Source organism: Carex rostrata, chromosome 9 (assembly GCF_964058835.1).
Source record: "Carex rostrata chromosome 9, lpCarRost1.2, whole genome shotgun sequence".
NCBI lineage: Eukaryota > Viridiplantae > Streptophyta > Magnoliopsida > Poales > Cyperaceae > Carex > Carex rostrata.
In genome coordinates, this window is record NC_135926.1 from 1873910 (window position 1) to 1886057 (window position 12148).

General features: G+C 40.7%; 1 protein-coding gene across 4 annotated transcripts; it reads left to right on the top strand.

Moving 5' to 3' along the window:
- The first annotated feature begins 9080 nt into the window (after nt 1-9080).
- Nucleotides 9081-12121, top strand: LOC144559502 (uncharacterized). Of its 4 annotated transcripts, XR_013513156.1 has the most exons (4): nt 9081-9625; nt 10111-10298; nt 10722-11085; nt 11656-12121. XR_013513156.1 is itself a non-coding variant. In XM_078308532.1 (3 exons), exons 1-3 carry the CDS (start codon nt 9494-9496, stop codon nt 10759-10761), a joined length of 360 nt encoding a protein of 119 aa, XP_078164658.1. In that variant the 5' UTR covers nt 9081-9493; the 3' UTR covers nt 10762-11642. The 4 variants fall into 4 exon arrangements, 2 of the variants coding, with proteins under 2 accessions (XP_078164658.1, XP_078164659.1); XR_013513157.1 differs by lacking the exon at nt 11656-12121 and having other exon boundaries at nt 10115-10298; nt 10836-11642; XM_078308532.1 differs by lacking the exon at nt 11656-12121 and having other exon boundaries at nt 10722-11642.
- The last annotated feature ends 27 nt before the right edge of the window (nt 12122-12148 follow it).

Here is a 12148-nt window from a genome sequence, read left to right on the forward strand (position 1 = left end):
ACTGCTCCAAAAGGATACACTTTCTTCACTTGAAATGGGCCGGACCACCTTGACTTTAGTTTACCTGGAAAAATTCTCAATCTAGAATTAAACAAAAGTACAAGATCTCCCTCTTTGAATTGGCGAGGCGAAATGCGTTGGTCATGCAATCGCTTCGTCTTTTCCTTGTAAAACCTAGCATTCTCATACGCATGCAGCCTCATTTCCTCCAACTCATGTAAGTCGAGGACACGTTTTTCTCCAGCTGCAAGTAGGTCCATGTTGATTGCTCTTGTGGCCCAGAATGCCTTGTGCTCAATTTCAACAGGGAGGTGGCACGACTTTCCATACACCAGCTTGTAAGGACTCATGCCAATTGGTGTCTTGAATGCAGTGCGGTAGGCCCAAAGTGCATCATGCAGCTTGAAAGCCCAATCCTTCCTTGTCCTTGCCACCGTTTTCTCTAAAATCGACTTGATTTCCCTGTTAGAAATCTCGGCTTGGCCATTAGTTTGAGGATGGTAAGAAGTGGATACCTTATGAGTCACCCCATGTCGGCTCAAGAGACTGTTGAATTGTCGATTGACGAAGTGCTTGCCTCCGTCACTGATAACAGCTCGAGGTACCCCGAAACGAGGGAAAATGATCTCATTGAAAAGCCTTTTCACAGAATTCGAGTCAGCCTTGCGGCATGCCATTGCCTCTACCCACTTCGACACATAGTCTACTGCCACCAAAATATACTCATTCCCTCGAGAGGAAGGGAATGGACCCATGAAATCAATGCCCCAAACATCAAAAATCTCTACCTCTAGGATAAAGTTGAGAGGCATTTCACTTCGTCTAGTCATGTTTCCGGTTCTTTGGCACCTGTCACAAGCTAGAACAAAAGATCTTGCATCTTTGAAAAGAGAGGGCCAAAAGAAACCAGATTGTAATACCTTGGCAGTAGTCTTGGAGTATGAAGAGTGTCCTCCATAAGCGGATGAGTGGCAATGTGCAAGAATAGAACTTGTTTCCTCGTGTGGAACACAGCGTCGGTATATGCCATCAATTCCAATCTTGAAGAGGTAGGGCTCATCCCAAAAGTAGTACTTGGCATCAGACTTGAGTTTCTTCTTCTGCTGGTGGGACATTGTGCCAGGCAAATCTCCAGAGACCAGGTAATTCGCGATGTCGGCATACCAGGGAGCTTGCTGTTTGCTCTGGTTGGTCTGCGTACGGCCTGTATGGAAGTGCGTACGGGCCGTATGCTGAATCATACAGACCGTATGAACTTCTGTACGGCCTGTATGGATGTCCTCCAGGTCAGAACTGAATGCGAGGAGCTGTTCATCGGGGAATGAGTCATTGATCGGGAGTTCGATTGTGGTGTCCTCTTCCCAACGAAGCCGGGACAGATGATCCGCCACAGAGTTCTCGACTCCTTTCTTATCTCTTACCTCAAGATCAAACTCCTGCAAAAGAAGAATCCATCTTATTAGCCTTGGTTTTGCATCTTTTTTAGTCAAAAGGTACCTTAGTGCAGCATGATCGGTGTAGACCACTATCTTCGAGCCCACCAAATATGATCTGAATTTGTCAAGGGCGAAAACAATGGCGAGAAGCTCCTTCTCGGTTGTGGTGTAGTTCATTTGGGCCGGATCTAACACCTTGCTAGCATAATAGATAGCACATGGCTTCTTGTCCTTCCGCTGCCCCAGAACTGCCCCAACTGCATAGTCACTTGCATCGCACATCAACTCAAACGGTAGTGACCAATCGGGTGGCTGTAAGATAGGTGCAGAGATAAGGGTTTCCTTTAAACTGCAAAAAGACTTGACACAATCATCATTAAAAACAAAATCAGAATCTTTAATAAGTAGATTGGTTAATGGTTTCGCAATTTTCGAGAAATCCTTTATGAAACGGCGATAAAAACCTGCATGTCCGAGAAAACTTCGAACCCCCTTGACATTTGTTGGGATTTCGAGTTTCTCAATTACCTCAATTTTTGCTTTGTCAACCTCAATCCCCCTTGAGGTGACAACATGTCCCAAGACTACTCCTTCTTGAACCATGAAATGACATTTTTCCCAATTGAGGATTAAATTCACTTCTTCACATCTCTGCAAAATCTTACACAAATTAGCCAAACAAGAATCAAAACAAGTACCATATACAGAAAAATCATCCATAAAAATTTCAACTTCCTTCTCAATAAAATTAGAAAAAATAGCCATCATGGCTCTCTGAAAAGTCGCAGGTGCATTGCAAAGACCAAAGGGCATTCTACGGTATGCATAGGTACCGTATGGGCATGTGAATGTGGTCTTCTCTTGGTCCTGCGGATGAATGGGAATCTGAAAGAAACCTGAATAACCATCAAGATAACAGAAATATGAGTGATTAGCAAGCCTTTCAAGGAGTTGATCAACAAATGGCAAGGGAAAGTGATCTTTGCGTGTAGCCGCGTTGAGCTTCCGGTAGTCAATGCACATCCTCCAACCGGTTGCAACGCGTGTTTGGATCATCTCATCTTTTTCATTCTTCACCACTGTTGCTCCTCCTTTCTTGGGAACCACATGGACGGGGCTCACCCATTTGCTGTCAGAAATCGGGTAGATAATACCTGCTTCATAAAGTTTTAAAATTTCTTTCTTTACTACCTCTTTCAGATTTGGGTTGAGCCGTCTTTGGTGTTCAACTGAAGGCTTGTGGTCATCCTCTAGCAAGATCCTGTGTGTGCAAATGGTTGGATCGATCCCCTTCAAGTCCTTGATAGAATATCCAATCGCGCCTTTGTGGGTTCTCAACTTCTCCATGAGCTTGGCGGTTTGGTCAGGGGTCAATCCTGCATTTACAATAACAGGACATTTCTTTTCTGAATCAAGGAATTCATACCTGAGAGAGGCTGGGAGAGGTTTTAATTCGGGAGTGATCTGCTCTGTCTGGCTGGTCGTACGGTCCGTATGATCTGGGTACGGGCCGTATGCTTCAGCTTCAGGTTGAGCCTTCGTTTCCTTCTCAATCTCTAGCTTCTTTGTTTGAAATTCCTCTGGTCTACGGCCCGTATGATCTGGGTACGGCCCGTATGGATATCCTTCCAGACAGACAGGTGCTGCGTCTGCCGTGTAAATCGTCTCAAGCTCGCTTGTTTTATCCTGCAAATCAGATAAAAAATCGAAATGATACCTTAGCGAGTTGTCGACTTGCTCCAGAAAATTCTCTTCAACCAATTCATCAACCACATCGATCATATAACACGATTCGGGTTGAGCGGGGTACTTCATTGCTCGGTCGATTTGAAAGTGAACTTTCTCATCTCCGATGTTCAAGGTTAAAGTCCCATTTTTCACATCAATCAGCGCCCCAGCGGTCCTCAAAAATGGTCGTCCCAAAATGATAGGGACCTCCTTGTCTTCCTCCATTTCCATCACAACAAAATCACCGGGCACATAGAACTTACCGACTTGCACCGGTACGTCTTCCACTATGCCAAGTGGTAGTCTCACCGAAGAATCCGCAAGTTGTAAGGTCATTCGTGTGGGTCTAAGCTCGCCCATACCCAGTCGTTCGAAGATAGTTCGCGGCATGAGACTCACACTAGCCCCCAAATCACACAAAGCTCGTCGGATGGTGGCCTTGCCAATCGTGCATGGAATAGAGAACTTACCCGGATCTTCCAATTTCGGTGGAAGTTCACTCCTCAGTATAGCACTGCACTGTTCAGTCAATTTCACCGTCTCACGCCCCCCCAAGCTTCGTTTATTGGATAGGATGTCCTTGAGAAACTTAGCGTAGGTGGGCATTTGGGTCAATGCCTCGGTGAATGGAATTGTAATGTGCAATTGCTTCATAACTTCAATAAACTTGAAGAACTGTTCATTGAGTCGGGTTTCTGCTAATCTCTGTGGGAATGGAACTGGTGGCCGGTAGGGCGGTGGCTTCTCGGTCACCTTCTTTTTCTGCTTGTCAGCTTCATCTGGTACGGGCCGTACGGGTCTGGTACGGGCCGTATGGTCTGTCTCTTCATTCACAATTTCAATCGGATCAGATACTGGCTGCTCAGAAATCTCAGGGGTTGTCTCTACGGGCCGTACTGGATTCATACGGGCCGTAGGTTCATTTTCTGGCTCGACAGGCATGGTTGGTCCTTGGTACTGTGTCCCACTTCGCAATGTCACTGCCTTAGCCTCTTCCCTGGGGTTAATCTCTGGTTGGCCTGGTAGCATTCCAGGTTGTGGTGGTGCGGTTTGGCTCCCATTTTGAGGTTTGTTTTGGGCGGCCAAACTAGCCAACTGAGCGTTGATTGCTTGCATCTGTTCGAAGAGCATTTGATTCATCTTCCCTTGCTCATGCATAAAGTTCTCCACAGCAGGGGTAACATAGGGTTTAGATGGTCCTGAGTATGGTGCACGGTTGTTCGAGTTATTGAATGCAGCATTGTTGTAGAAGTTGCGGTTGTTATTGTTGCTGCCAGAAGGGTTGTTATTGAAGTGTGGGGGGTTGCTTTGCTTCCACCTCCAGTTCTGTTGTTCAATCGGGTCCTTAGAATAGGTTCGGGTGAAAGGAGGTTTTGGGAAGTAAGATGGCTCATTGTTGAGAGAATTCACTTGCTCGGGCTCTTCATCTCTTTGCGCAAGCGGACAATTCTCATACTCGTGTCTATCATCCCCACACATAACACAAGGTTGTGGTTGCTGATTACCAAGCGCTTTGACACTCATCTTGTCAAAAGCCTTCTGCATGGCATCCATCTTGGCGGTGAGAGCGGTGATCTGATCGACCTCAATTCGGCCTCCTCCAGTTCCTCGAGTGCTCCCTCGACCGGACCATTGTTGGTTAGTTGCCATATTGTCAATTAAATTCATTGCCTCGGTAGCCTCTCGATCCATGAGAGCTCCACCTGTAACTGCATCAACAGAAGTACGAGTGGTATCAGTTAAACCAGAATAAAAAGACTGAACAAGTAACCATTCGGGAATACCGTGATGTGGACAAGAGTATTGTAATTCCCTAAACCTTTCCCAGGCCTCATTCAGTGGTTCATCAAACCTTTGTCTGAAACTGGTCAGTTGGGTCCTAATCTCGGCAGTTCTTTTATGGGGGAAAAATCTGGTCAAAAACAGTTTGGACAGTTCCCTCCAAGTTGTAATTGAATCCCTTGGTAGTGACCCTAACCATTTCTTGGCTTTATCCCTAAGAGTGAAAGGAAATAAAGCAAGCCTAATGTAATCAGCTGTTGCGCCATTAATTTTAATGGTGGCACAACACTCAAGAAAAGTTTGAACATGGGCATGTGGATCCTCATGATCCATGCCATGGAATGTGTTTTGCTGGACGATGTTGACAACACCCGGATTGAAGTTAGGCTGGTTGCCAGCAATCCTTGGCAATCGGATTGCTCCTCTAACATCTTCAGCTCTCGGGACATTAAACTCTCGCAATGTCCTGGGCGCATAGTCTGCTCCTTCATCATCAGAGAACTGGTCCTGGACGGGAGGGTCCTGGATGGGTGGATCCTGAACGGGAGGATCAGTGATGGGTGGATTAACTCCGCCGTTATTCATTGTGTCCTGTTCTAGGTCTGTCTGGCCTCTGTTGTCGGCTGGTACGGGCCGTATGAATCTCCTACGGGCCGTACGGAGAGGTGACAGATGCGGTGGTGCTGGAACAAATGAGTTGGAAGTCTCCCCTTTGCTTCTGAGTTGATAGTGGTTCTTGGGCAGTGACCCTTCCAGTATGTTCCTGCAAAGATAAAAAAAAAGAAAAATTTAAATTTAAATCTAGAATCAAGCAAAAATAAGAAAAAGTCTAGAATTTTCGTTGCCGTCCCCGGCAACGGCGCCAAAAACTTGTTCGCACAGAATATATGCTACAAAGTTTCAGTATAGCAAGCTATACCTTTTAAACCTTTGTTATACTCTGTCAAATCAGATAGCAAGTGCACTATCCTATCGATGAGTATGCTCAGGTATCGATCCACAGGGACGGAAGAAAATGACCGGACTCGTCTTAAAATTACTTGAGATTCTAGAAGTGAGAAAAATTGGTTTGATTTAATCCTAACAATTCTACTGATTTATGACAAGTTTAAAAGACAATAAAAAGAATTAAAGTTGTTTTCAAATGATAAAAAGGCGTTTCCAGGGTTCAGATTTCATTTCTGTTCAGCCCCGAGGCATACGGCCCGTAGGGGACCCCGAGTTAATGCTGCAGCTACTGTTTTCTGTGTTGATACTAATGTTTAGGGTTTCTATCGACCAGATCTAGATACCTAACCTCAACTTTCGCATTTTGGCCTAGTACCCGATTACCGGACTCAAATACTTCCCTCTTAGATGCGTTAAACCTCAACTTTCGCATTTTGGCCTAATTTATCTAAGTTACTTGTTGGTTTACTAAAAGTATCCAAGGACTTTCGCCTCAAGGAAAGTTTCACCTTTCGGGTACTCCTTGGTTTAACCCTACTTCATATACTTTATTCGGTTGGATTAAATGTCATAGACTTGGCTCCTAACACTTAGATGTGCGCATTCATCTAACGGGATGACTAATCAATTCAAGCAAGCACAAATAAAGCAATCAAAATACTACTCAACAAAGTAAAAACAAAGCATTCAACACAAAATCCAAGTAGCATGCAAACAAAACCAAACTAGAAACTACATCTTAACCCTAGAAACAAAGTAAATTAGCTACTCATGTTCATAAGATAACACAAATAACAGAAAATAAAAGAGTTCATGACAAAACAGTGGAGAAATCCGAAGATCCGTTGCAAACTCGCGTTTTTCACTTCTCTTCCTCTTCTCCTCTCTTGTCTTTTGCTCCAAGAAAGCTTGTCCAAGTTCCAGTTGTGAATCCCCCCTTTTTTTGGTGAGAAAATATCTCATTTAATGCCCTGGATCGCGTGTGCAGAGGCTTCCTTTTCGGCCTCCTTGATTTCAGCTGATTTCAGATCCTGCTGGATTTTTCCGATTTAGCACCCTACGGCCCGTAGGGGACCCCATACGGCCCGTAGGGCTGTGTTTTGTCTTGGAGACTATGTGCCTCTGTTGTGGAATCTTCTGTGTGGTTGGGCAGATCCTGTACGGCCCGTAGGGTATGTCATACAGGCCGTATGAAAAATTGTCAGATCCAGTTTTTTCGCCCTTTTTCCTGCAAAATACCAAACAAAACATAGCAGTACCACATTTCTTCGAAATATAAGTAAAAAGTCCACATTTATAGGCTTTAAAACACAGGTTTAAGTGTAAATTAGGGCTATAAATTAGACATAATATGGAGATATCAATGGTGACTCTGGTGATTGAAGACTGAAGCTTAAGATGTGTTTATGTTAAGATTACACTCGGTTCCAGCATAACTTGGGGATCAAGCCGAATCCTCTAGAAGATCTAAATCTACTCAAAAGCAGGAAAAAATAAATTGAAGAATATCAATCATATCTAGTGAAATAGGCAATAAATAGTATTTGATTATTTGTCATTAATTCTAAGGATTGGTTTCCATGTTTAGCATGATATACAAAATATTTTTGAATTGATAAATAGGCATGTAAGAGCCGTGTAATTCAATCAAGAAAAAAAATAAATAAAAAATAAAGGAGGGAAGGGAGATTCATGGGAGTCTTGTGTTCTTGAGTTGTTTTATTATTTTTTGACAGTTCTATTATTATTATTTTTGACAGTTTAGTTTGTACAAGTGTCATATACCCCAGACCTATGCGTGGCTTAGATTTTTTAATGTTTTGAACCTTGCTCTGTAGTGCAGGATGGACCTTACAAACTGATGCTATTTCCTTTCTTTTGTTTTTCTTTCTTTCTTTCTTTGTGCTTTTGTAAGACTTTCAAGTTTTATGTTTTAATGAAATGGACTTTTATGCTTTTTTTTTATAAAAAAATTATGACACAACGCAGCACGGACATTATTTTAGAACCCTAGCGAGGGGTTGAGTGGTACAACCCCGTATTATCATCTCATTTTCATATTTTCTTCACACAAAATTTGTAATAGATAGCGGTCAAATTATATAAAGTTACATTTTTATATAATTTTTTGAATAGATAATTTTATGTTGGATTTTATTTCTTAAACCAACTTATATGTTTTTGAATTTTATTTTTAAATTTATTAAATTGACTTCAAACGATGAAATCAAACCGTTAAAACGGATATATTTGTAAAGTATATTTAGTTGTAAAATTTACAAATTTCAAATCAATTTAGTATAAAGTCACAAAATAAAAAATAATGAAAATAAATATTTTAAAATGAACTTATTAATTTTATTTTTTGACCGCTTGACTTTATAATAAATTAATTTGAAATTTTATATATTGCACATGTAAACGCATCGTTCGTGAAGTGAATCGGTTTTAATGGCTTGAATTTGTCGTTTAAAAGCAATCCAAAAAATTTTAAAGTTACTCTTACCGAGAAGCTTGATGAGCTTAAGAACACTAAAGGTCGATAAATCATAAATGTGAAATCATTTTATAATTATAGGTTATAAAATTATTGTAGAGTACACATTATTATTTTGCAACAACTAATCAGCACATTCCAAATTATAACTAAACCATGACCACTGCTCAGTGCTCTTTATTGTCGATATCTTTACCAGTCAGCGCTAACTGCATTTGGGCTCTAATTAATCATCAATTCTACCAAAGCCTCTATTTAATTGAAATTCTCAATAGACGTCATTGTGCAATCAAAGTCTTGACAGTTGTGGATCTTTGATTTAATTGCCTTTTTTTTAGAACACCTATTCCACACTAAGAAATAAAGATATTAATAGGTCCGTTCGGCAAATGTGTGGAATAGTAAAAAAGTAAAAAAAGAAAAGAACTTTCTATTATATACAATTTCATTATGTTCAGTACGTTTAAAACAGTAGAAGAGTGAAATTATAAATACCTCAATCGGTAATGGGGTGTTACTGTAGAAACAACAGTGACACCCCTACTTTGCTCCGTCCGATGCAAAACGGAAGGATCAGATTATTTAGAGCTGACATCAGCTGGCGTCATCCCACAATATTCTATCTCCCGCTTCACAAATTCGTTCTCCTTTGCGCAAGGCGTAATTATATCCTTTCCCACGCTCGCCCCGTCATCCCATCCGGTTCAGTGAAGCTTTCTCGCGCCGACACCTCTCCGCTCTTCTTCCCTCCGTGTCGCTCTATCAAGTTAGACAGGTCTATCTGTCGCGCCTTTCTCGCTCTACCAAAAATCCCCTCTATTCGACCACTCGCCTCAAGCCTCTAATCCCTACCACTACCCCTCTCTTCCGCCTCCTCTCCTTTACCTCCCTTCTCTCTGACGAAATTCCGCCTGAATTCCAATCCCAATCCTCTGAAACCCAGGACGAAGCAGCTTTCGCGCGGTCCCTGCTGCACTGGTTCGGCTCTACCCCTTATGCTTTTCGAATCAACTGATCGAAGGTGATTTTCAAGAAGCACGCCATTATGGTGCCTGGAACCGAGACCCGCCAGAGCTCGACCTAGGATGAGTTAATCTTCACGATGACAGTGGTCGTCTTGCAGATTGAGAATGACAACACCGGCGGAGTCTTTCAGATTGAGAGTGCTCAGAGGTGCTGTAGAAGTGCAATCAAGGAAGGCTGGAAGACCATATCCGCAAATTACAAATTACAGGTAATACTTGAGATTTCCAGAGCAAGAAATTGGTTTCATCAAGTTTTGGATTGTTTTAGTAATGGAACTGTATGGGACTGATAATAGTGGGTAGAGGAGATGAGGTGCATACCAGTACTAATGTCAGAAACTAATTGTACCAAATAGATGCATAGTTTATTAAATATATACAAAGGAGGAGATTATTAACTTTGAAAAGGAGAAAATGCAAAGTACAAAAAATATGTCTCATTTATCAATTAATGATTCTATTTGGGTTGGTTATGTGAATGTACCAGAGCAAATGCTGAGAAAGTGTTTAGTTGCGCCAATTAATCAATTCTTAACAAAACATATACTGTTAATTATGACTGATTATACTATTTTAACGTTCTGTTCTCTCAGTTAATGTATTTGATAACCTAAAATTTGTTGGAAATGCACAATCCATAACAAAAAAATAAATGGATTCCCTACACCTCATTTCTATGGGATTATGATGTAAGACAGGAAGCAAAAGTGGTGATTTTCTAGGTGTAGCTGGTTTGTGTGTTGCAAGGGATAACAAAGGCCTAGAAATGGAAAGTTTGTGCCTAAGCTTCTTGAGCCGGTGCATTTGCATAGAGATGATTCTCTCATATTTGCTTCCCCTCCTCCTGAGACCCGTATCAGTTATGGAATTGACTTCCCCAAGGTCAGTGACTTCTGATTCAATATTTATGTACCTTTCATGCAAATTCTACTATAGTGTTCTTGCCATACATAATGAAACCACTAGATTATCCAAAATTCAACCTAAATAAAGCAACACAGTTTTTTCTACTGGTTATTTGGTAAATTGGGTTGACAATGTGAACTTTTTAAAGAATGGTACTTTTCCTCATGACTTGTCATATTGCATGCTTCTCATTTGCTAATAACCCAAGAAAAAAAAATTGAATGATAGTTGGAGGCTGCAAGTATGAGAATTGTTGAGTGCTTTGTGCATATACTCAAGCCATACCAGTACAGTTCAACATGAAAACAACAATATAGATATTTATGGAACTCTGTTGTTATCCCTAGCTTACAAAAATATATATGATGCTTTAAAATAATTAGTGTAAGTGTGTAATAGGTGTCAGCAATTGGTTCTCCTTAATTGTGGACAAAGATAAATACACCAATGAAATCGCACCTTCCAGAACCTTCTGTATATACGACGAGGTCTTTTCTCTTGGTTTGATTATAGGTAGTTATGTTCCTGATAATGCACTCTCCTCCTCGACCTGACCACGTTGCTTCGTGCCTCCTCACAATTGCTCTCGATCTTCCCCAACTTCCCTCTGATTTTGAGATCGGTACAAATAGAAGAAACCAGTCGCCTTTTTACCCCCCCCCTCCGCCTGGATATGACCATGTCATCTTATGTCTACTCACAATTTCCCTCGATTTTCTCTAACTTCCCTCTGATTTTGAATCGCACAAGCTTCTCTAAACAGGTAAACATTCAACGAATTTGTTTACAGTGCTAATTCAATGTCATTGATCATAATGTTAAAGCCATAACCTGGTAATTTTGCAAATTCACCATACGTGCAATACAATTCAGAAATTAAAAATATCACTAGCAAGTAGCAACTGTTGTTTAGCCTATATCTTTGTCATTTTTACTTGACCAAATTGCATTTGTGCCAGTAAACTTTCAATAGGTATTAAATAAAATAAAAGCTCTCTTCATTAAGTATGTCGTCACTTGCATTTTATGAAAATAAATATTATGTTAATTTCATAATAGATATGCAATTTACCTTTGTAAGCTTCATGCAATTTACCTGTCTGAAATCTTTGTGCATTTAAGCAAGTTACCAGCAGGAGCACAGAGAGTCGATATCTTCTCACCTTTTCTGATTATGCAATTTACCTGCTTGATCTTTAGTTCTATTAACTGTTAACATTTGATTGGTTCCAAATAGGGTAAGAAACAGTTGATATGATATTGTGTTTAGTTCAACTTTCCATCAGAGATCCAGTTGAATTACTGAAAAGGTTAAATTTGTTTCATCTACCAGCACAATTGCTTGGGTGTTACTAAGAAACCAAACGAGGCTGAGAAGGCAAGCAGAAAAGATGATAAAAATGTGGTTACTCGAGACAATGGAAAAAGCAAGGTGAGCATTGCCAATAAGGACATTGAGGAAACATCATCCAAAGGCAAGGGGGTGCTAATGAAAATTGTGTTGTTTTTTTATGCGTTAAACCTTACTGGTCCAAAGGGTATTAGGAACTTAAATCCAGCTTAATCTTTGGTTCGAGGTAGTGAAATGTATTGGTACTTGATATTAGTATTGTTATATTAGTGTTTGATGCATAAATATAAAATTGCATTATTTGAGAAATCATTTTGATACAATTTACTATTTCTTCAGAAAACGGGGATTAATATGAGAAATAAAATAAATTTTCATTTTCTAAAGCTTCAAGAAAACACATCACAACATTCAATTCACATTGGCTGCTTATTATTGTACTGGTTCAGTTTTGAAAGGGTTGTACTACATTGTC